The 23,617-nt window shown below is 39.5% G+C and overlaps 1 protein-coding gene across 3 annotated transcripts in view; it reads right to left on the minus strand.

The window, feature by feature from the left end:
- The window catches only part of MYRIP (myosin VIIA and Rab interacting protein), a 215,692-nt gene that overhangs the window by 10,654 nt on the left and 181,421 nt on the right, over positions 1-23,617 (minus strand). The window contains exons 9-11 of one of the 3 annotated variants that reach the window (XM_026088385.1): positions 19,887-20,536; positions 11,693-11,932; positions 2,211-2,273 (exon numbers count right to left, since the gene is read on the minus strand). In XM_026088385.1, the coding sequence (XP_025944170.1) occupies positions 2,211-2,273; positions 11,693-11,932; positions 19,887-20,536 (953 nt within the window). Of the gene's footprint in view, positions 1-2,210; positions 2,274-11,692; positions 11,933-19,880; positions 20,537-23,617 lie in introns of all 3 variants that reach the window. The other 2 variants (XM_026088387.1, XM_026088386.1) reach the window with 2 other exon arrangements.

Consider the following 23,617-nt stretch of genomic DNA (forward strand, 5'->3'; position numbering starts at 1 on the left):
CAGACTGCTGAGAGTGGGTGAACAATAAGTCCTTGTATGTATCCCAGCAGTCCACATCATCTCTCCATCAAGTTTCTGCTCATGAACATCATTTATTTTATGATGAATGTTCCTAATGCAGTTAAGTGATCCCAGAAGTGTTCTCCATCACTTGCACTATTTTTTTCTCCACATTTTACTCAGCCATTAGTATTCTCCCTTTTTGCTACCATAATATTATGCTATCATTAGGCTCTATTAAACTGGCACTGGGGGCAGTGACATGCAGTTTAATAGAGAACAGGTCACATCAACAGTCAGGTCAAGAATTAGAGCAAGGGAAAGTCTCCATCACTAGCAGCCCTGACAGTATTGACTATGTCCTTGATCACTTGTAGTACAATCATTACTTGTTCCATTCTCAAGTCGCTCTATCACGCTCCTGGTGGCATGCAGGTTTCTCAATCAATATCCCTCATCCTCTTTTTGTGGGGGCTTGAGGGGGGGTTGGGGAGAAGTTTCTCTTCACCTCTGGTTGATTAATCTTTTCAGAGTAACTGGACTGAATCCAGACTTGACGAAAACAACAGAAACCAAAACCGCCCCCCCACCACACAAACTTTTCACTGGACAGCTTTGAGAAGGCCCTGAAAAAAACACCAAAACTCCCTCTCCTGCACAGGTGAGCAAGATCTTGGATGCTGGCTGATCCACAGCGAGGAACAAACAGAGCCATCAATGCAGAACTACCAACGGCAGTCTTCACTCCAATCTTCACATGACCTAAAAGTGAGCCTGAACCACTCTATACCACAGACACTGGGAAAGAAAGTTAATATTTGCCTTGATATCTGATGAAAGACAAGTCTACTATGATAAACCACGGTGCTGAGGAAGGAATCTACTGTGTGAGTTTGAGACTTGCCTTTAACATCAATATCTTCACCTATGGGTGCTTGCTTAGGGAAAGAAAGCTATTGGCTTACAGAGAGAGCTCTTCTGTAGATGTCCGAAGTATGACAGAGAGAAATATAGTCTCTCTTTTCAATTGTGCTAGGTATTTCTCAACATTATATTTTAACTAATGAATGCAATCCACCGTCCTAATGTAATTATAGATATTATCACTAATTATTTGTAACACTTGGTTGCTACAGACAAGTTTCCCACAATTATGAGGAAAGAATTTTTTCTTTCAAGAGGTGAAATAATATAGTCCAAGTTGGAAATGGAAATATTTCTTAAGTCTCAAAAGCCACACAAGATTCTGTAAAAATATCTATGATTGACATAGGCTTACGACATTGCACAAATGGAAAAATTTTTTTTAAAAGATCATCCTTAAAGAAAACTAAGCTCCAACAGCTGATTAAAATAGAAGGGATAAAACTTAACTCTGAGAGTAAGTAAGAAAAATAAAGCTGAGAGGGGGATTGTTTTGTTGAACCACCAACCTTTGATGCAAAAAAGTGGTTCCTATTTTATGACTGAGAGAATCATACAAAATTAATTTTCTTACTCTTATATATGAGATGTTAAAAATAGTATGTATTTTAAAATACAAGGCAAGCATCTCTTTGCTCAGTGAATAAAATGAAAATCTGTATTAATATCTGATGCAAATCAGCTGAGACTCAAATAACACAGAACATGAACTTTCTTACCACCTAGAAGAATGATCAGGCAATAAACATTAGTAGCAAAGTGAGAAAATGCCTATGCACTGTATACAAAGTCTGCAATGAATTAATGGATTTGCTTATTTTTTAAACTGGGAGTTTAGAGAGATTTTTGAAGATCTCTAAAGTCAGAAATTGCTAAAAATCATATTTTGCAGAAATCAGCTTTTAATTTTCTTCTTCTGAAATTTTTACATATAAGTGACTACATGAGAATAGGAAGATCATACTTCTTATCTTTGCCCTCTGCTCTTCTTTTCCAATTAAAAAAAAATTCTTATCGCTAATCTAACTACGAGAGCCAGTCTGCTCTACATGTCTACTTCACGCTCATCACTCCCATCATAACATCTGCCTATCTGTGATTTCAGGCTCTTCTGCTTATGATGATTACTGAAAGTGGCCAAGAGAATGTGACCTGATATTTCCAAGAAAATACTTTGAGTTTGGGAATTCTGCTTGGGAAATATGGAAACCCTCAACATCACTTTATAGCATCTCTTACTATGTAAGAGATGTAAGAAAACACAAGACAAAATAAAGTGCTCTCACCTGCTGCAATACGGTAGATAAAAACTGCAGCTTTAAATGAAGATCAAAAGCCTTTTGTTTTTCCTAGATAGTGGGAAAGCAGTTAAATAGAAAGGCAGAAAAGATATGTTAACATCTACGCAGGTTAACATTTATATAGGTTCAGACTTAGAAGTTGGGGATGAACAGCAAGGATAAAGAAGCTAACGAATATGTCATAAAGTTTTGATATCACACATATTACTAAAATATTTAAAATAAAAATGCCTAAGTGATTTTTGTTTGTGGGATTTAAGATAACAAATCTCATTAAAACAGGTACTGCAAAATGACACATTATTTTTATAAAATGAAACAAATGAGAAATACTGATTTCCATCATCCCAAAACAAAGTGGCACTTTGCAGCAGTGTGAAGAAAAAGAAGAGCCTGCTGTAGCTAAAATTTTTCCCTCTACATGATTGCGATTTGGATACTGCGTGTTTCCAGTTACAAAAGGGTCAGTACCTCACTTGTGCCACAGTCAGATGCTCCTGTCAGAAACAGCTGGGCTGACTTAACATGTCTTGTGCCAAACCACTTCCTACTATTTGCTGTTGTCTCTCTCCTAGAGTTCACTGCCCCAAAAGGAACAAGCAAAACCCTTCATATTACCACTCTCCAGTGCCAAGTCAGCAGGCTTACCTTAATCCCTCTAATTTATTTAAGTTTTTTTAAACTAAACTGACTGGTTTTGCCCTGAAGTAATGACACACCACACTGTTGGCTGTGCTGCGACAGAAGTAACATCCAGCTGAGAAGCAGCACTTTCTTGAAGCTCTTCCAGCTAGATCTGAAAGAGCTCATGTGTCACTGCCAAGTCTCTGGGTTGCTCATAAAAAAAAAAAGACAAGATTGTTGTTACACACAACAAATTTTTTGTTACAGTCTCTATTTTTTCCCATTTTGTTTCTGCACTATTATTTTCTGATTTTCTGTAACTGTATCTGTAAAACGGCTTTTACATTTACTTGCTAAGTAAATAAATCATTGGTAATAAGACAACTGAATGAGATTCCCATTTCATGCACGCTGGACAGAGTTGGCTTGGGCATGCATGGACTTAAGTATCGTATCTCAGATTAAATTTGAGTCTTGTTTACAAAGCTGTTGCATTCTGGAAGGAGTGGCTGATACCCCAGAGGGCTGTGCTGCCATTCAGAGAGACCTGGACAGGCTGGAGAGGTGGGCAGAGAGGAACCTCATGAAGTTCAACAAAGGCAAGTGCAGGGTCCTGCACCTAGGGAGGAATAACCCCCTGCACCAGGACAGGTTGGGGGTTGAGCTGCTGGAAAGCAGCTCTGCCGAGAAGGACTTGGGAGTGCTGGTGGACACCAAGTTAAGCATGAGGCAGCAATGTGCCCTTGTGGCCAAGAAGGCCAATGGTATCCTGGGGTGCATCAGGAAGASTGTTGCCAGCAGGTCGAGGGAGGTGATTCTCCCCCTCTACTCAGCCCTGGTGAGGCCACATCTGGAGTGCTGTGTCCAGTTCTGGGCTCCCCAGTACAAGAGGGATGTGGCACTACTGGAGCAAGTCCAGCGAAGGGTTGCAAAGATGATTAGGGGACTGGAGCATCTCTCTTATGAGGAAAGGCTGAGAGAGCTGGGCCTGTTCAGCCTGGAGAAGAGAAGGCTGAGAGGGGATTTTATTAATGTGTACAAATATCTTAAGGGAGGGTGTCAAGAGGATGGGGCCAGACTCTTTTCAGTGGTGCCCAGCAACAGGACGCGAGGCAACAGGCACAAACTGAAACACAGACAATTCCATCTGAACATGAGAAAAAACTTCTTCACTGTGAGGGTGACAGAGCACTGGAACAGGTTGCCCAGAGAGGTTGTGGAGTCTCCTTCTCTGGAGATATTCAAACCCCGTCTGGACACGATCCTGTGCAACGTGCTCTAGGTGACCCTGCAGGGAGGTTGGACTAGATGATCTCCAGAGGTCCCTTCCAACCTCAGCCATTCTGTGATTCTGTGATTCTGTGATTCTCTGTGTGAAGCCAGCTGAAATCTCACATTTTCTGCACCTCTCCAGGTGGACGCAGTGGGGGTTTGATCCAGTTGCTTAAACACATACAGATGAGGTGCAGTTTGAAACAGCTTAAAGTATCTGAGGACTTTCAAACAGAGCTGTCATATATGACATGGGACTTGGGAGATATATGTTTCCTTTGGACCAGCAGCTTAAGGCCACATGGGATACCCTAGAATATCTCAGACGGACTAGACAGCCATACTTACGCAACTCTATTGAGCCCCAAAGGTATCAGAATTGGAGGAACACAAATATCATTGCTCATTTTTAAAAATAACTTTTTTWAAAATTTTTATGGTCTTAAAACAACTGGATTTCTTGAAACCAAAGATTCATATTTTGGCAAAATAAACTCAGGGCCAACWTAATTCTCCATAGTAAACACTAATAAATAATAGTAAATACTTGAGGGAAATCTCTTGAATGGGATTTGTGTCCAGCAATTACTTACCTCTCAGTTTAAAACTGAACACATGCTTGAATGCTTGGCTGAATTGATAATGTAAGCTTTGGATCCATTAGCCCAGTATGAAGAACTAAATCTCTTGCCTCTTTTAGAAAAACAAGCCATTGTTTCACCATCCTTGGCCAAAATCCCTTTCCCCTACTGTCATTCAATATCCTGTGGATAGATTAGCTGCAGTTCTTAAACCTTAAGGATCATATTTTACAATGCTGCATACATTCAGTTTTCAATTCTGAACTTCAGAAGGCTACCTAGATAATTAACATCATAATAATAAAAGCCATGATCTACCAAAATGCAAGAATTATTCTGAGCATCTTGCATACAAAAATGTGAAACAATATATATACACACACATACACAAATGTATCTTCTGAGTTGTCAGCCCAGGAAGAAATGTCATTGTATTACACAGTTCAATTTTCCTAGGATAATAGTAGCAATGTAACGGGCTACTATACTATATTAAATCTCCTTGTTTAAGTGAGCTACAGGGTTCTAGCCCATTTGGGAACTTCTATTCAGTCATTTATGAGGCTTGCAGGCCTACGAAGCTGGCTAGCAGTTTGCTATAAAACCCTGCCCGGATGAACAAACCAACCAAAATTTTCAGGAGTTCCTCAGCAACATTTTAAGCTCAAAGAGTTGCAAGATAACAATCAACAAAAACTACTACACCTTCTGTGAGGACAGAGTATGCACTGGTACAAACTATTAACAGTTCATTAATAAACTATTAACCCAGTCAACAGGAGACATAAGCTCTCTCTCCTTGTGATGTTGCTGTTAAAACATTGCAGCTGTCCATACTGTGATGCTTTAACAGGTCTGTGATACACAGGAGGGATCACCACCCTATGGATGTTCACTGCCATCATGCAGCTTCGGACATCTACTTAATGGGCCATCTGTCTAAAAAGTAGAAAATGAGACTGCAACTGAGTGAAGCCACTCACATTCACAAGAACAAATGTTTCCTGTTGCCACAGCCTCCGGGTCCCTGGAATAAGGAGCTATTCTTCAGCTACATCAAGGCCATGAGCGTATTTCTCTCCAGCAACCAAGTCCCATGAGCCCTCCCTTGCCTAATCATCCCTGATGGGCCCCAGCCACCATCTCCGTGACCAGCTGCTGGCATGGCCACCAGCACACATGCCACACCAGGGAGCTGGCTAGCTCTTCTGCTGAGGAAAAATGCACCCACACCCAGAGCTACAGGCTATTCCTCTCACTAAAGACAGGTTCCAGCTAGATTTTCTAACAAATTTCACTCTCATCATACTGGTAGCCAAAAAGTGCTGCTTTACCTGGTGACAAATGGAGAAGCTTGTAGTGAGTACACCGTAAGATGTACTCTCAAAATAAAGAATACAAGCCTCTGGCATAAATAAATATACATGAAGATGATACTGGTAGTTCACACTTGCCTCAAAACAAAGCTTTATAAAACCTAAGATGAGTAAAATGTTTCCAGAAAATGAAGGCATAAATATTTTATGGAAATAAGATTTATGCTGTTATTCATACTATTAGGGAACTTGGATGTTTCACATAGGGAATAGGATCTCACTGTGCTACTTAACAAACCTGCTTACAGGTTGTCATTCAGAAATTCATGTAGTGAGACCTATAGAAAACCGCAGGATTTAAAATAATGTTTCTAAGCCTGGGTTGTAAGATTTTCTGAACAGAGGTAAATGCATAAAAGGATTAAAGGAAATTCCTTAAGCAGACAGCAAGTTGAACACTGAGCATCATGACAATGCAAAGAGGAGAGAAAATGAATGTTACTACTGAAGTTTAACTCATTTGCTCATCTTCTTATCTTAAGCAAAAAGTACAAAAATAGAAAGAAGCAAAAAGAGAAATGCAGGTAAGGCTTTAACAATTATTTCAGTTTTCATGTTACATGGATCAATTTAAAAAAAAGAACAGCCCCCTATCATTTTTGCAAATAACAATATCTCTATAACATAGTTTATGATAAAGTGTTCACAGTGATAGACTGTATTCAGACTGCCACATTTACTTAGATGCCACTGAAATTGCTTTCTAGAAAGTAATTCTGGGTTCTACTGTGAAATACAGTCCTAGCCTATTCATCTTCATGAAAGTATTAAAGGAGACAAAGAGAAAAGACAGCAAGAGCTAAATATATACCATTTATCATAGTTGGCACTCTTAGTATCATTAAGATACTCCCAAAGGGATTTACATTTTTCTTTTTTATTTAAGTATTTGGTTAGCGTTTTAGCGAAAAAAAAATGGGAAAAAATGTAAGGCATAAGAACTGTGCAGATCACTGTGCTAAAAGTGAACACCTAGGACGTTTCACTAACACAAAAGTCGCACAATGTGATCACGGTTTGTTCACATCAGAAATCTCGAGTGTCCAAGGCTAACTCCAACCTGAACACACAGCTGTCTGTGGCCCTTCATGACACAGCTGAGACAGGTAGGCTTCTCAGGAGCCTGCACATCCCTGAAAGACCATGAACTACTTCTGTAGCTTAATAATCACAAAAGGTTATCTATAAAAACAAGCCTGCTGTAAGCCATTTTAGGCGACCACGAACTTAGAAATGTTGAAAATGACTGCACTGAAGTCCTCAGGATATTTAAGTCTAAGACACAAAATTAACCTGTGTTAATCAATACCCACCTAAATCCTCAGTATCCCACATAAACCAAATAAATAATAAATTCAAAGATCAGCATTTTCAAACTTGTATATTAAAGCCAGGCATAGAACTATAAAGCTTAGCTTGAGGAGAAAAGAACTGAGAACCCATAAATGTCCCACTGAAGACTCGGGGTGTGCCAATTCCTGCACTGGATACAAGTCTTAAAACAGCTAATGCCCCTTTTCAAGATCAGCTCAACATGGGATTATATGAGATTCCTAGCTTTTATCAAAAAAAGGAGTCCAGACTTTTAAAGGTACAGACATGTCAGATTTTCATAAGCACTAGGTACCTAATTTCCAAGAAGACAGATGTTTTGGGAAATCTTATCCTATGGCCATGTGTACTGTAATTAGAAATTCCCATGACTTGAAGTTGCTAATGTGTTCCAGAATAAAGCTTGCAAATAGGAGCACTAAAAGTTAGGGGGAAAGAAAAAGCAGCAAATAAAAACCATCAAGTGTACATCACTAATCATACATATTGACTCTTAAGACAACCACTTGATTTTTGAGGACCTGGTTCTTCCTTTCTGGGAAGCTGGGATTAGCAATATTGAGGATATTTTTAGCATACATTCCCTTTCCTGATATGTCTTTGTGAAATAAAGTTTCTGAAAGAGCCTGCTGTTAAAGTAAGGATGGCTAAAATACAGTGTTTGATCTACTTTCAGGAGCTCAAAGCAGACTGTAGGCACCTGAACTCTCATTTTAATTGCACGATTAGTTTAGATTAGTGCTTGTATATGCTCAATGTGAAACTTGATGCCCAGGTCAGAACTCTGGGTCTCTGGCTGAGAATGTTAAGTGCTAATATGAAAGATCAGTAATTCCCTAAACAAGTATTCTTCAAAAAATCAGACATCTTAAAGAGGCATCAAATTGGGACACCTGGCTTTTGAGGCATCTGAAATTACTCGTTTCCTGAAAATACTGTTTTCTGTACTTACATCCACTGAGACACTTCATCTGCTCATTTTAAAGTTATCACATATGTTTTATGAATTTAGATGGCTCTTCATATTTTAGGTTACGAAAGCCACAACTGGCAATATACACTGTCACCTTCAGTATTTCATTGTAAGATGTTGGTCAGTCACCTTACCAAAGAGAAGGCACATGTCAGAAGATTTTAAATCACCTTTAAGGACAACTGTCAAGAATAAGAATGAAAACAGCCTGCTGGTCTCTCTATAGCTTGAGCAAGTTCCACTATCAATTCCTTTGAAGTATGACCATGAATACCATTGGGATATTTTGGTTTCTTTACTATAGACAGAAAGAACACATACTGCAGCCATGAATGACTAAGACTCTTTTTTTCAATCAAGAACAATAAAGAATTAAGAACTCTGGGCATTTGCTCTTTTTCTGAACAGGATATGTGTTTTATTTTTTTAAGCAAATGATCAATATTACTTTGTAGACTCCTGAGATTGAATAAATACAACACAAACTACAGATCTGCCCCAATGGGTGGGGAATAATTCTGAATTTCGCATGTCTGGCACAATTCTTTTGAGAACATGATTCTGAGTGGACTCCAGTCAGTCTATTCCTGGCACCTTTCTCAGGCACTTACCAAATGTCTGGAGGCCTGGCTGTAGGACAGGAAAATCTCACCTACCTAATATAACCACTCAGCCCTAATACTGTCACCTGAGAGAGGTAGGAGTTTCCAAAGATCTGTGGAAGGACAGTCAATTTGCTTATTTAAGCATTTCTTCTTTTCTACTGATTACACAATTGGGAAATTTCATCAAGTAGTTTTAAGCCAAATATCTATCACCTCCATTCAGAGAAAGGGGAACCAGTTGGAAACACAAGAACAAGCAAGGAAAACAAAACAACAGCTACCTTAGTGTAATCATCTGGAGGTAAGAATACATATGAGCAGCGGGAGGGTGGGTTTGAGGATGTCCCTAGGAGGAGATGGTTTGAAGCCATGTCCTCAGACTGTCTTAAGGGAGGGCACTCTCCATCCTTCCTGTAGAAAATAGGACATTCACCTTGGGCAGGAAAGTCAATTGGGTTTGGGTCCTTGCTTCCAGGAGGGTTTTTGTTTCAGTCAGTGATGGTCTAATACAAAATGCACACACAGAAGTCCAGTGCTGCCCCTTGCTAGTCAAGCATCCTTATCCTTCAGATCCATTTAGGCTCATTCTTGTCTGCTGTGTGCCTTGATTCACCTCTTGGTGTCTTGACTGCACAGTAGCTCTGCTTTGATAAGGAGTGTAGACAACACTCTAATGGGAAATCTATTCTTCATCATTTGAAAAGTGTTTTATTCAAATAAATATAAAGAACTACTATACTAGAAGGTGGAAGCAGGATCAGTTGATCCAGGTCTATAGAGACACTGTCCAAGTGTGCAGGAACAGGGTCAGGAAAGCCAAAGCCCACCACAAGTGGAATCTGATGAGGGAAGTGAAGGGCAACAAGAAGGGCTTCTATAGGTGTATCATCAGCAAAAGGAAGATGAGGGAAAATGTGGGCCCACTGCTGAATGGGGCAAGAGTAACACAGGACATGGGAAAGGCCAAGGTACTCCATGTCTTCTTCACCTCAGTTTAGTGGCAAGATCTGCCCTTGGGAATCCCAGGCCTTTGAGACCAATGGGAAAGTCTGGAGCAATGAAGACTGACCATCAGTAGTGGAGGATCAGGTTAGGGAACAGTTAAACAAAGTAGATACACATAAGTCCATTGGATCTAATGGGATGCACCCATGAGTGCTGAGGGAGTTGGCTGGTATCATTGTGAGGCCACTCTCGGTTATCTTTGAAAGGTCACGGCAATTAAAGGGAGGTTCTTGAGGACTGGAAGAAAGCAAATATCACTCCTGTCTTCAAGAAGGGCAAGAAAGAGAATCCGGGGAACTGCAAGCCAGTCAGCCTCACCTTAATTCTTGGGAAGGTGATGGAGCAAATCCCCCCGGAAGCCATTTCCAAACATATTAAAGACAAGAAGGTGACTGGGTGTAATCAGCAAGGATTTACAAAGGGGAAGTCATGCCTGATCAACCTGATAGCCTTCTCTGATGGAATGACTGGCTGGGTAGATGAGGGGAGAGCAGTGGATGTTGTCTACCTTGACTTCAGCAAGGCTTTTGACACTGTTTCCCATAACATCCTTATAGACAAACTGAGGAAGTATGGACTAGATAAGTGGACAGTGAGGTAAATTGAAAACTGGCTCAACTGCTGGACTTAAAGGGTTGTGATCAATAGCATAAAGTCCAGCTGGACACCAGTCACTAGTGGTGTTCCCTAGAGCTCAATACTGTGACCAATACTATTTAACGTCTTCATTAATGATCCGGATGATGGGACAGAGTGCACCCTCAGCAAGTTTGCAGACAATACAGAACTGGGAGGAGTGGCTGATACACCAGATGAGTGTGCTGCCATTCAGAGTGACCTCAACAGGCCGGAGAAATGGGCCAAAAGAAATCTCATTAAGTTCAACAAAGGAAAGTGCAAAGTCCTGCACCTGGGCAGGAATAACCCCATGCACCAGTACAGCTGGAGACTGACCTGCTGAAAAACAGCTTGGCAGAAAAGGACCTGGGGGTCTTGGTGGCCAGTAAGTTTGACATGACCAGTAATGAGCCCTTACAGCTAAGGCAGCCAACAGCCTCCTGGCTTTTATTAGGGAGAGCACTGCTAGCAGGTCAAGGGAGGGGATCCTTCCTCTCTATTCAGCACTGGTGAGACTACATCTGAAGTGCTGTGCCCAGTTCTGGACTCCCTGGTACAAGAAAGATGTGTACATACTGAAGCCTGTCCAGCAAAGGGCCGCAGTGATGACTAACGAATTGGAGTGTCTATCTCATGATGAGAGGCTGAGAGTGCTAGGACTGTTTAGCCTGGAGAAAAGAAGGCTCTTTTCAATGTCTATAAATATCTGATGTGAGGGACAGTAAAGAAGACAGAGCTGGAGTCTTCTGCATGGTGCCCAGTGAAAGGATAAGAAGCAATGTGCACAAACTGAAATACAGRAAATTCCATCTAAACATAAGAAAAAGTCTTTTCACTGTGAGGGTCACTTAACAGGTTTTCACAAGCTAAGTTCATTGCTTTTGAGGTGGTTCTGGAGGCTCACAGAAAGAAAAACACATGTTAATTGAAGTTTTACTCGTGCAAGGGTGGCATGCTCAGACCCAGTGTAAAGGACCTCATTTTTATTAAGTAACTATGTTTTATTTTCCAATCAAAAGTTTCTCTTTCTGGATTCTAGCTTTCACAGTGCTGACCCCACTCCTCTTTAATGACTACTTACCTTTTTTAACTCCTCGTGAATACTTTTGCCATTTTCATCTGAGGACAAACTCTCCTTCTGGTTCTCAGGATCTGTTTTAGGTTCTGACTCTTGTTCTTCACCAGAAGAGGTTTCCTTGTCATTCATTTTAGCAGCAAGCTGAAATAACCTGGATTTAAGTTCCTCTTCCATAAGGTCAGGCTTGATTTTATGATGCTGATCCTCACTGCTTATGTCTGTTTCTGATAAGTCATCAAAATCCTGCACAGAAATTAGAAGAACATATAATTACTGTACAGGTACAGAAAGGAAAGCAAAGAGCTTCCAAGAAAAGTATAGGTATGATTACTCTGCAGAGAATCTAGAAAGACACCACACTGTAAGCATGTCAACAAAAACAATCATGTCTTTGCAGAAGAAGGCCAGTAAAGCCATGCCTGTTGGATAATATTTATCATTTCTGGTTACTCTGACATTATGTAAAAAGGAACTACCAAAATCATTACGTATCTGTGTGAAACTAATAAAACAAAAGCCTAAATGGCATTTCTCATTACCAACACTGCATAGTCATCACTCTCAGTCATGGTCCAGATAAAGAAACTAAAGTGTGGGAAAGAAATAACTTATCCATGGTGACCTGGCAGTTGTGACCAACTTGCAGTTGAAAGCCATGCTCAAGTTCCCTGATTGCTGGTCTTGAGCATTACCAGTATTTTTCTTAAGGATTACTGGAAAATAGTTTCCAAAAATATCATCCTTATTAAGTGCCGTGCTTAAGATTTTCAGTTTTCCCAGTGAATGTTTCCATAGCTGGATCCACTATGGTTATAATTATTGTCTAGATGAATCCTTGAAACAAGTTCAATCTTTAGGAGCACCTTCTTTTCTTACTTTTTGATCCTTAAAGGTGGGAAGTACTCGGAGTTTCATTTAACTATGGTGTAACAGGAAAAAGGAATGGGTTATAGGAAAGGGTGTTACAGACTCAACCATGACAAGTCCCCTAGTTTGGAGACCAAACAGAAGAAAAGCAAAATCCTTTCACAAGTCTGCTTGGTAGGTTGTCTGCCCAGCACTTAATGTGGAAAGAGGCTTTTTTTGTCAGCCCTTCCAGGAAATCTGAAAATATCAGATGGTTATACCAAAAACTAATGTCCAGATACATACCAACTTATTTTCTGGAGCTGTGCTGTCCTGTTAGTACCCAATTTCCCTTGATTTCCTCTACAGTCAGTGGAGAGAGACAGGCATCTCCCTGAACAACCCAGTCCACCTATGATGTTAACTGCTTTCTGGAAATGCTTTTCTCCCTGTCAACTGCTAAGAGAGAGCTTAGAATAAGGCACTTGGTTTGCTGCTTCAGTCAAGTGCATAAAGTAAGGTGGAATTAGTCTGGTTTTAAAGCAAAGAATTCTTTGAAACAGAACATAATTATGCAAAAACACCCAGGGGGAGGATGTAAAGAATCCAGTCTGGAGCCCAGAAGTGGTAATCACACTGCAGTAGGTCTAAGGAGAGGATTTGGAGCAATTCTTTGATAGGAAATTATTCTTATTTGCCTTACACTCTCCTACAATGACAGGACCAGATACTGCTGGAGAGACTAAAAGCTGTGTTTTCTCTACCATCAATCTGGAAATGTATAAACAGGAGATTTGCTTTGCACAGCTACTCCATCTGCAATCTCAGAATCAGTATTTACGGATGGACCAATTACCTTCAATTCTTACAGTAACTGCTAACCCTGACAATTTCTTCATAAACCTTGCCCATCAAACTGCTCTTAATGGATTGACACATCGTATTCTTAATGTCAGTCTTCACTGATCATACAGTAAACTGTACCGTATTCTCTAGCACTCTCACAGTGATCTGGACAATTTTTGTCTGCAGTTACCTTTGAATCAATTATACAGATAAATTATTCCTTTATAGTTCACTTTCAGGATACTGAAAGCCCTTTTAGAAAAACAGGGTTTGAAAGTATATGATTAACTAGAAGAAAAGGGGAACCACAGGCTTGTGTTGAAATTTAAATTTTTCCCAAACAAAAAGCTTTTGCAGAATAAAAAGCCCTGTCACATCAACTTCCAAACTGTTCTGAATAAGATCAAGAATGAGACTTCAAATCAGTGTGTTTCCACTTTAATTTTATAATATGTTATGATATGCTTTTAAATGCATTTAGAAGACTGGTGTCATTTTACTTTTTTAATTAAAAAATGTTGTCTATATTGTCATAATGGTGCTTCATCAAATCATACTAAAAGAAATGGTAAGAAATTTTTCAGCCAGATCTTGCATTTCACTCAGCAATTCATTACAGTCCCCAGACAATTTTGCAATGGATAATACTGGCATATTGATAGACTATGATAAAAATCTGAAAGTTGTTGCTGAGTGCATCAATTTGTACCCAGGAGAAATACAACTGTAATTTATAGGATTTGCAAGATAGAAAGCATGGCTAAACAGTGCACTTGTATTTTAGGAGAATACACTTTAGTGGAGACTTGCTGCACCAAATGCAAGCTACTTACAGTTAGGCATCTAGTCTAACCTATAACTCCTCTTTATTTAATGGGGAGACATAGGCACCCGCAAGGAGCTTCTCTCGCACCTACCTAAACATGTGTTTTAGGATTACAAGACTTGCTAGCGAGCTCTGACAACTCTGCACCAGGAGTGTGGGCTTCCTCCAGGAATGTCCAGGCAGGAAGAGTATGGTTTACCATGGAGCTGAGTCTGCAAGGGAGAGAAGGCCATCCCATTCTGTGTAGATATTTTGGGCAGATCAAATGTTTGCTGTTCTTGTTTAAATAAGCCAACAAATAAGACTACAAAATCTAGTAGAGCAGTGAGGAAGGCTGTCAGTTCAGAGATGCAGGTCCTCCCACATTGCCACCTCATCTGCTGCACCACAAAGTACTGACAGACGGCAAGAATCCACACATGATTCCTGTGGAGGCGTCTTCTGCAGATCTATTTAGCTTTTAACTGCTTAGCAGTTGTATCAGAATAATAATGCACATGTACTCTTATGCAAAGTACCACCAGTTACTGTAAGGAATCCATAGTGAGAATGGCAGTCACAACTCCTCTTGACCCTGAAAAGATACCGGTCTTCCAGATCACACATTGCAACACCTATTAGGTTGATCTCTGCTGCCCGTACCCAAAGCTCAGTTAAATCATGTAGAGACCTTCAGCTGACTTGCCATGCATTTTGGATGAAGGCCTGACAGGACAATGTAGCTAAGTCGCCCAGCTTCAGCAGGATAAAAATGAGGACATAGTTTTATGAGACAAGGTGAGATAAGATAACATCCCAGTGCTGCTGAAATGGAGCTATCCTGCACCTTTCCTTCCTTTCCTCGGCTGTAATGACTTATGCAGGCTCAGCAAAGGGGTCCAAGTATGCCAGAGCTGACACAGGGTGGGTATTGGACCACGCTGGAGGCAGGGGAAGGGAAGGCACAAAGGCAGATAGGAAGAAGATATTCCTCTTGGCAGCATCAAACTACTACGTTACCTCAGCCACATGTGCAACCATTACCTGAAACATTCTCAATTCTAGCTTATGCTTTAATGCAGGTAAAAGAATTTTCCTAACTCATTAGCATAGAAACTTGAAGAGCTTTTTGCTACATTTCCCAACATAGGTGAAAAACATGAGTTGCCTTGGCATCCCTAGGCTTTCATTCTGCATTAGCTAAACTTGTGTTATGAATACACATCTTTTCTTGGGGGAGGACCCACCCCGAGGGAACTGAGTTTATTACAGCTGCATTCAGGTATGTCCATTAGCCAACTTTCTGCTTCCCAGCCTCCTTGCAGTGAGCAGGTGGAGTATTTACATTTGCAAGACCCGTTAGCTCCGGCTTACACACAGAGATAATGATATCCTATAATGGTACACTCTGATTTTTGTTAGTGGTAGGCTGCTTGGCTTGTGTGTTGAGCTTTTTTGATGGTGGCAGTGAACTATTCGTGACAAGATGGTACCTCTTTCATGAATTAACAGATTAAAAAAATGCATTAGAGGACACGGCAACAGATAAAAACAATAAATACACTGAAAGGTACTATTATTATTTTTATGGATGCTATCTTAAACTTCACTATTCTTGTTTACTGTTCATGCTTCAGCTCCATCTGGCAAGTTTATGACATCTTTGTGTTTGTATAAATTGTTGTCTAAGTTCTCATTTGCCTCTACCAGTAGCAAATAACACTAACATCTGCAAACAAGAATAAAGGGCCAACAGTTTAGCTGAAAACAGAGCTTCAACAAAGACCTGGTAGAATAACACAGCCACGAGCCCAGTTTCACTGAAAGAAAATCACGTGTTTCTAACTCAAATGTAAGCCCTTTGCAGACAATGAAATAGGAAACACACTTTTTCTAATATATGTTCTGCAAATCCTTGCATGCCTTGATAACTCAGTGTAATCCTAACATACAAAAAAAGCCCCAAAATAAAGCAAAGCAAAGTACTGGTTTGGAGACTACAGAACCAAACCCATGTTACACTGGAAAGCCTTGAGAGAAAGCACCATCCATATAGGAAACCGAGATTAGAAACTGCAGAGGCTTTAGAAGAAGACAGCACAAACTGTGAGGCTTGAAAGCAGTTTCTCAGTGAGAGCCAGTGTACTTTACAGGGATGTGATTTTCAGTAATTACATCCCAAGCGCCATCCCGTGGGGACTGGCAGTCTGACAGCCGTCACCCGCTACCTGGCTGCAAGGCAGAAGTGGCAGCAAGGCTGTAATTAACAGGTAGAGCCTTTTCATAAAAGAAACAAGCTCCTAATGAAGGCAGTGCCTTCACCTGAAGCAATTAAGCAGCTCCACTTTGCATCCAAAATACAAGAATTACAGTTACACTAAGCAACGTCTCCTCTCAAAAATATAACGAAAGACAAAGTTTCTGCAGACACAGACCAGTGGCTTGAGTGGTCATTTCTTATAAATAAATTAGAATTTAAAAAATAATTATCTTTAAAAACAGGGAAGGTAGAAGTAAGAGTGCACTTGCCAATCAAGCTGTGCTTCTTGATTCAGGTTCCATAGGAACATTAGTCTTCTGTTATATATGCAATCCAGTTATCAGAAACTTATTACAGTAGGACTTCAGTTTTATCAGGACAGTTTTCATGTCCATGTGTACTTGCTCCATGACTGCATTTACAGCGTTTCTATAGGCAACCCACTAAAACAGGGTTATTCTTTTACCTACCATAAAGTGGCAAAAATATAAAACAACATGTCTTGGCGTCTATTTTCAGGGTCCCCTTTTTAAGTCATTCCAGACTCATATAATCAATTCTCCTCAGTCACAAAGCTGGCATTCTAGTTTTGAGCCTAAATCTGTTTCAAAAATGCCACAGCATTCTTCTAATCCAGGTACTGGATCTGGATCAGAAAAATCTAATTTTTAATAGAAATTCAATTGTGAGTTATAAAATGACTGCAATTGTTTCAGAATGTCATTGCTTACAATTCTCTAAATTTGGAGCAGGGAGAGAAGGGAGGGCCCATTTTCATTTCACTGTAAGGCTGGTAGCGACCATCATTATTTGAAAATTAAAAAAGAAAACCAAGCTTTTAGACTGCAAGACTGAAGTCCCATTCCACAATGCAGATGAAAACACAGTGGTTAACAAATAATCATGTTATTACTGCAGTGCAGTAAAATAAGGAAAAAAGTATGCTTCTTTACAGCAATTTGCATATGATGAGTTGGGTCAGTTTCTGATGCCCAGATGCAACATGGTTTAGAAGAGCATTTTGTATGTTTTCAGGAAATTCTCTCTGTATAATCTCAGCACGTGAAAATCTGTGATTTATTTAAGACCTCACAAAGAAGCTTCCTTAAGTTTACGCTGCCTGCAACTTACCAAGAAGCGAGACTGTCATTTTGTACAAACTACTTATATGTTGGGCTCTCTCTGCTTCAGGCTCAATCATTTTACCAGGATCAATACATTACTGTGGGGATTATGTGAAACCCTGTCATCCCTTTTATTCTCATTTTTCTAAGCAGCCTAAACAATGGCTGGTTAATTTATTATCATACCTCAAATCATATTCCCTATGCTCTGAATCCTTTTAATTGCTTTCTAGAATATTACAGTCCTAGCAACGTTGTTGCTATAAAGTGTATTAGCCAGTCCACTCTTGCTCTGAATAGTGCTTTATGTACAGGAGGCTGGAATAACACTTCAGTGAAGGTAGGCACCAACTGTCAAATCAGCATTGTGTGTGTGTGTGTGTGCGCGTGTTTGTGTCAACACAGACTAAAGCAAACACACTCTCATTACTATACATAAAATTCTTAGTTCTTCAGTAACTCATATGCTTATTTTCTGTGTTGCAAGTGAATTTTATTACTTCAGAAACACTAGTGTGATCTCTGCCTGTTTCACTGTGACTGAGGGAGCAGGAGAGCAGGAACAGCAGCAGAAATAGTCTCTTTTTGTCTAAATGGTAAAATGAAGGGGAAAATTGGTCAGAATCCCAACCCCTGCATTTTGAGCACAACAGAGAGCTATAAGCAGCACTTAAGGGACAAGGCAACTCACAAGAGCGTTGAAAAGGACCATCTCTTTTCTGCACCAGCTTGCATTTTGAAGTATGCACTGTAAGCTGCTGAAGGATGTAGTCAAGTATGTCTAGAAGCTCCCTGCCTCTCTGTGTTTGCTACAGGAGGAATGTCTCCAGGACCTTACCTGTGAGCTCTCTTTTCTGCTCTCTGCAGAGCAGCAGTAACTCAAAAGCCACAATATGAATACAGACATGCATGCACACACAGAACATGCACAAATATGCAAAGGTATAAATGGAAATGTGAAAGTCCCTGTATGAAGGATGGTCTTCCTGCATCCCTGGAAAGTTCTGTAATTCTGCCTGATGTTTTAAGAAGTCATTAATGGCCACTGATACGTCATTAGAGCATAGACCATATATAACTCCCCTTCAACAATTATAGATTATAAATGTAAGAGGACATGACTATAAATGAATCAGTATGGAATGCCCACACCTGTCTCCTAAGAGCAGATGGAACAGATAAAGAATTATCAACAGTATACCCAGCATAAAAAACCTGCTGAAATCCTAGAATCCTAATCTTGACTTACAATCAGTTGTGTAGATGTCTTTCTATCAGAGATATGGGCTAGTAGTATAAGTAAAGAAAAATAATTCCAGACATCCTGAACTACTCAGATGACTTTAAAGATTGGATGAAGTTGCTTATAGACAGTGGCATGGGGAGAAGACAGCATTTATTTCCTTGCTTCAGGCTTACCGTTATTCTACTACAGAAATGATCCTGCTACAGAATTTGAAAGTTAGCATATGGGAACGGGACCTGGACAAAGGGTTTAGTATTCTCCTTACCCAGATGGGTAATTACAGCTAGATGTGTGCTTGTAAGGCTAGAAAATTTTGCGGGACAACTGGATCCCTTACATAATTTGAGTTCCAGGCCTGGAGAAACTCTAAACTGAAAAGACTACTCTATTTTCTGGTTATATCACACTTATTGCTTAAAGCAAACGTTTGGGGGGTACTTTGCTGTCTGAAAGTTGTATGATGAATTTTTCCAAGTTAGAGCTGTTATATTCTGCTGGAGGAAAAGTTTGCTTTCTAACAAAAGACAATTATTTGAATGAAGTTTGTAAACACTCACCCTAACAGACCGGTTACTCATAATCAGGAGATCAATTAAAAGGAGATTTCACTTGGACCATATTTCAAAAACACCCCTTCCTGAATTTCTGCTCATTAGCTTTATCCCTTACCAGGACATTTACAAACAGCACAGAGTAGATTCCAAGCCAGGTCAGTTGTTTCTTATTCCAAGAAAAAGGAAAAAAAAAAAGTGATTACTCAATACACTAACATTTGTTAGCTGTTTGCAAATTCTGACTTTTTTGTTTCAAGAACACTGTATTTTACAGCATTAATAATGTCACTCACCAGGTGTGGAAGTGGCAGATTCGAGAAAGAAGCAAAGACTGTTCATGGTATATGGAACACTACTTTTGCTTCTTCTCAGTTTTGTGACATAGCAGGATAAAGCTTGCAAGAACACTCCCCCCTCCTACTTAGGGTTCATATGTTACTGTCATCACTGTCAGCTGGTTTTGCCCAGCTTTTTTTTGATACCATATTCAGTAAAATCAAATACAATTACCTGAGCTGTGCTTAAATTCTTCTTGTTGGTTTTTGTGTGATTTTTTCCTTCACTTAATTCTTCAGAGATCATTTTGTTCTTTCTCCACCATCTTGATCTCTCTTCTAAATCATAGTGGACTTCTCCAGGCTCACTGCTGTCTGAATTCTCTAAGCTGGTTGCCTGTGGATTGAAATTTACATCCAGCTCTCCATGGAAATGTTTTTTTTCCATTCTGGGCTTATCACCTTGAGTTCTGCTCTGTACCCAGAGAAGTTTGCTAGGTCCTTTCGCTTCCTGGGAAGAGTTTACTGAAGATGTTTCAGAATCAGAGAACAGTGTCTCAGTATTTGTGTATAATCCAGAGGAAGGTGAGGTTACTGCCTGGTACTGGTCATTGCCATAAACCCATTCAGGATTGTACTGGGAATCAGTATAATAGAAATCATCTGATAATTGCCGAGGTCTCCAACGCAGCTTGTTCAAGGCCACATTCCAGTCATAGTCATCCTCGCTGTCTGAGCCCATCTCGTCATATGCAGACACAATGCTGGATTCATTCTCCAAAGCTTTGAATACTTGACTCTTTGGTTTAGCGAGCATTCGAGGATGAGGCAAAGTGACATTCTGCAAAGCTACCCAGTTTCCATCAGTRCTTTGAAAAACTGGAGGCGGATCTATGAAAACGAAATGAGAACAACTTCTTCAATTATCACTATGTTATCACAGTGTGAAAGGCTCATTTTCCATTGCCAGTTTCCAATCAACTGGCCACAAATTGGAGGGTTCAACAAAAGCAATGAACAAATGTACGTGTTGCTGCTACATGAATTCTCTCATATTCTGAGCCATGCTGACATATTCTTTTTTCAGAAGTCACCATTTACAAGTTATGGAGATGGCTTTTAAAATGTAAGAGTGTTTGGACCATGGCTTTGTTCTAAAAGGATTAGGAAAGGATGAGGTAACATCAGTACATGGACATGTATAAATACTGTTTTGCAAACGTCTTCAATTCTGGGTGCAGTTTCGGTCCCTCATCTCAAAAAGGAAAAATGGAAAAAGGATCTGAGAAAGGCAATAATGGATGAGCCAAGTTCTGAAATGGCTTCCATTTAAGGAAGGATTTAGTGAGCCAGAGCTCTGCAGGCTGGAGAAGACTGAGAGGCTACATGATAGATGAGTGGCATAAACAGCATGGACAGGGGATCTCTTCCAGTTTAACTACTAGAGGACACCAAATGAAACTAGTAAAACCTAGGTGCAAAACAAACAAAAGAAAGGAGGGGGATGTAATGGGGACCAGACCTGTGGAGCTTCTTGCCAAAGGATGTTACAGATGCTAGAAATTTATCTCAGATAAAATGGAGATGGCTATGTACATGGAAGGGAAATCCATTGAGGGTTACTAAATACAGAAAAACACTTCCAGCTGAGGCAGTCCTTAAACTGAAAGTGACTGGAGGCTGGCAGCATACTCAGAGGCAGCATAAATATACTTGCTCTTTCTTGTAATCATTTTTAGGCACTTGCTTACGGCTTCTGGTGCTGCTGCTGTTGTAGTCTAGATTAAATTGGCTTTTAGTCTGACCAGCATAGCTGCTGTTATATTTTTAGACTTTTTCAGGGTGTTTTTTACAATTTTGAGAGAAAAATATGCCACAAATATGGTCAAGAAGTGCTGTATAATTCACAGAATTTGCATTACTTGTAAATTAATTTTCCATTTCCAATTAAACTTGAAAAGTCTCTTAATCGGAAATGTGAATGTGTGATGTCTCTACCTCCCACAGCAGTTGAACAAGCAAGCAATATTTACATTATTTACATATTTACATTATTTACAAGATTTACACAGTCATCTTGGCATGCTGAACCAACTTCTGTCAGCTTGCAGATTCCTTTCAGAGGCTCAGTTTGCCATTTCTAAAACACTGCAGAAATACTAATTATAAACTATTAGTTTACTAAAATTGTAAACAGAACATTGCTGTTTAAACATGGAAGAAGTAAAATCTGGATAGGTGACAAAGAAATATCACCTACATTACAAATACTTGAGCTCAAGAAAATGATTTTTTTTTGCTTGGAACTGTTCATGCAGAACACAAATATGAGGTAAGAATTTGTGCTCTGAGTTTTGAAAAAAATGTCAATGGAAAACTACCTCCACCAAAACACTCACCCAAAAATAAAACAATAGTGAAATGGTAATTAAACTTAGGAGCTGTGCAAGATTTAAAAAAGTTTTTGTACTTGTTACTCATTTATGTCTTTTTGGCTTGTTTTCATTTTTCAAATTTCATGTCAGTTCTAAGAACTTGAGAAAATTTGTTACTGAATTCATTTTTACTCCTGCTTAAAAAGAAAACAAATAGTAACAGTGTTCTTGTAGCAGTGACCTGCTAAGGATATATGTGAGGTAAGGCTTATGGGGAAAACTAATAACTCTTTATTGTAACAGCTGATACAGGAGAAAAAAAAAAAGACGACAAGCTTTTAGGCATGAGGAACTTCTGCTTGTTCAATTTTCCAATTATACTCAGTAATTATATATATGATTATACATGAGAGAAAGACAAGCTTTTCTTAAAAGCATTGCTTCTTTAAACAAAGCAGACACCTTTGGAAGACATAAATCTTCAACAGAAATTGAATTCAGCTGCACCACATTACACAAATGTAATGCAGTGGAGTTCCACATCATTATACTTTCTTCTCTCCCAAATCATATCCCTTTATTTCGTTTAGCAGCTACACAGAAGAATCAGTCAAACATCCTCAGCTAACTGAAGAAAGGACAGGATAGTAGTTGATCACATCTTAATGGGCAAGCAGGGTGGAAATGAAAGTCATTGAAAACCTTATATCCAAAAAATTGAGTCAGTTTTATTCTAATTTCAAGCAATGTCAAACACTTCCTGATTTTCCAAAAATGGTACTTATATGAAAGAACAGATTTTACACACAATTTTTTGGATACACATTATAATTTATGTACATGAAAATGAGAATAAATTTAAGAAGTCTCACTATGAATCTGTTGGTAAAGGGGGAAAAAAAGCTTGATTTCAGGACTTGGCTCTTGAGTCATCATTTAAACCAGTGCAACGTGTAATCAAAATGAACTGTGAACTTTTTCCTATATGACTAAAAGGCCCACTGATGTTACTGCTCCAGACTCCTGGTTAAGAGTTCTTACATTTTTCTGTATCCTAATATATCACCACTTACTACTGCATAGGTGAGATCATGTTTACACACATTAACACAATCAGCTATTTAATATAGCTCAAAAGGCATTTCAATTTCATCACAAATGTGGTTCTCAGATGAACAAGGCAAAGCAAATCCTCTGAGTAGAGCACCTGAAAGGAAACTGGGTCAATTCGTGATTCTGTGATGGTTAAGCGATTGTTAAGCACCAAATTGCTGAATAGTTGACTTCAATGGGATTGAAGTGGGTGCTTAAATTTAAGCACCCAAATAACTGCTCTACTGAAAATAGGCCTTCCCCTAAAATGCTGCCCAGGAGAACACCACTTCTGACAGAAGGCGGTATGAGCAATTCACAATGTAATGCATACTTAGTTAAGTCAGAATTTAGTACTATCACACTGTTCACCAAGGGGAGGTATTCACACCGTCTGATTTTCAGCTTCCCACCTTGTCAATTAGCATTACAGATAAACTAATCTAATTGCTAGCTGCTGTTTGATGGGCAGCCCCATTCCCTGGTCCCCACTACACCCAACCAC

This window comes from Apteryx rowi, unplaced genomic scaffold (genome assembly GCF_003343035.1).
Source record: "Apteryx rowi isolate R43461 unplaced genomic scaffold, aptRow1 scaffold_769, whole genome shotgun sequence".
In the NCBI taxonomy this organism is placed as follows: domain Eukaryota; kingdom Metazoa; phylum Chordata; class Aves; order Apterygiformes; family Apterygidae; genus Apteryx; species Apteryx rowi.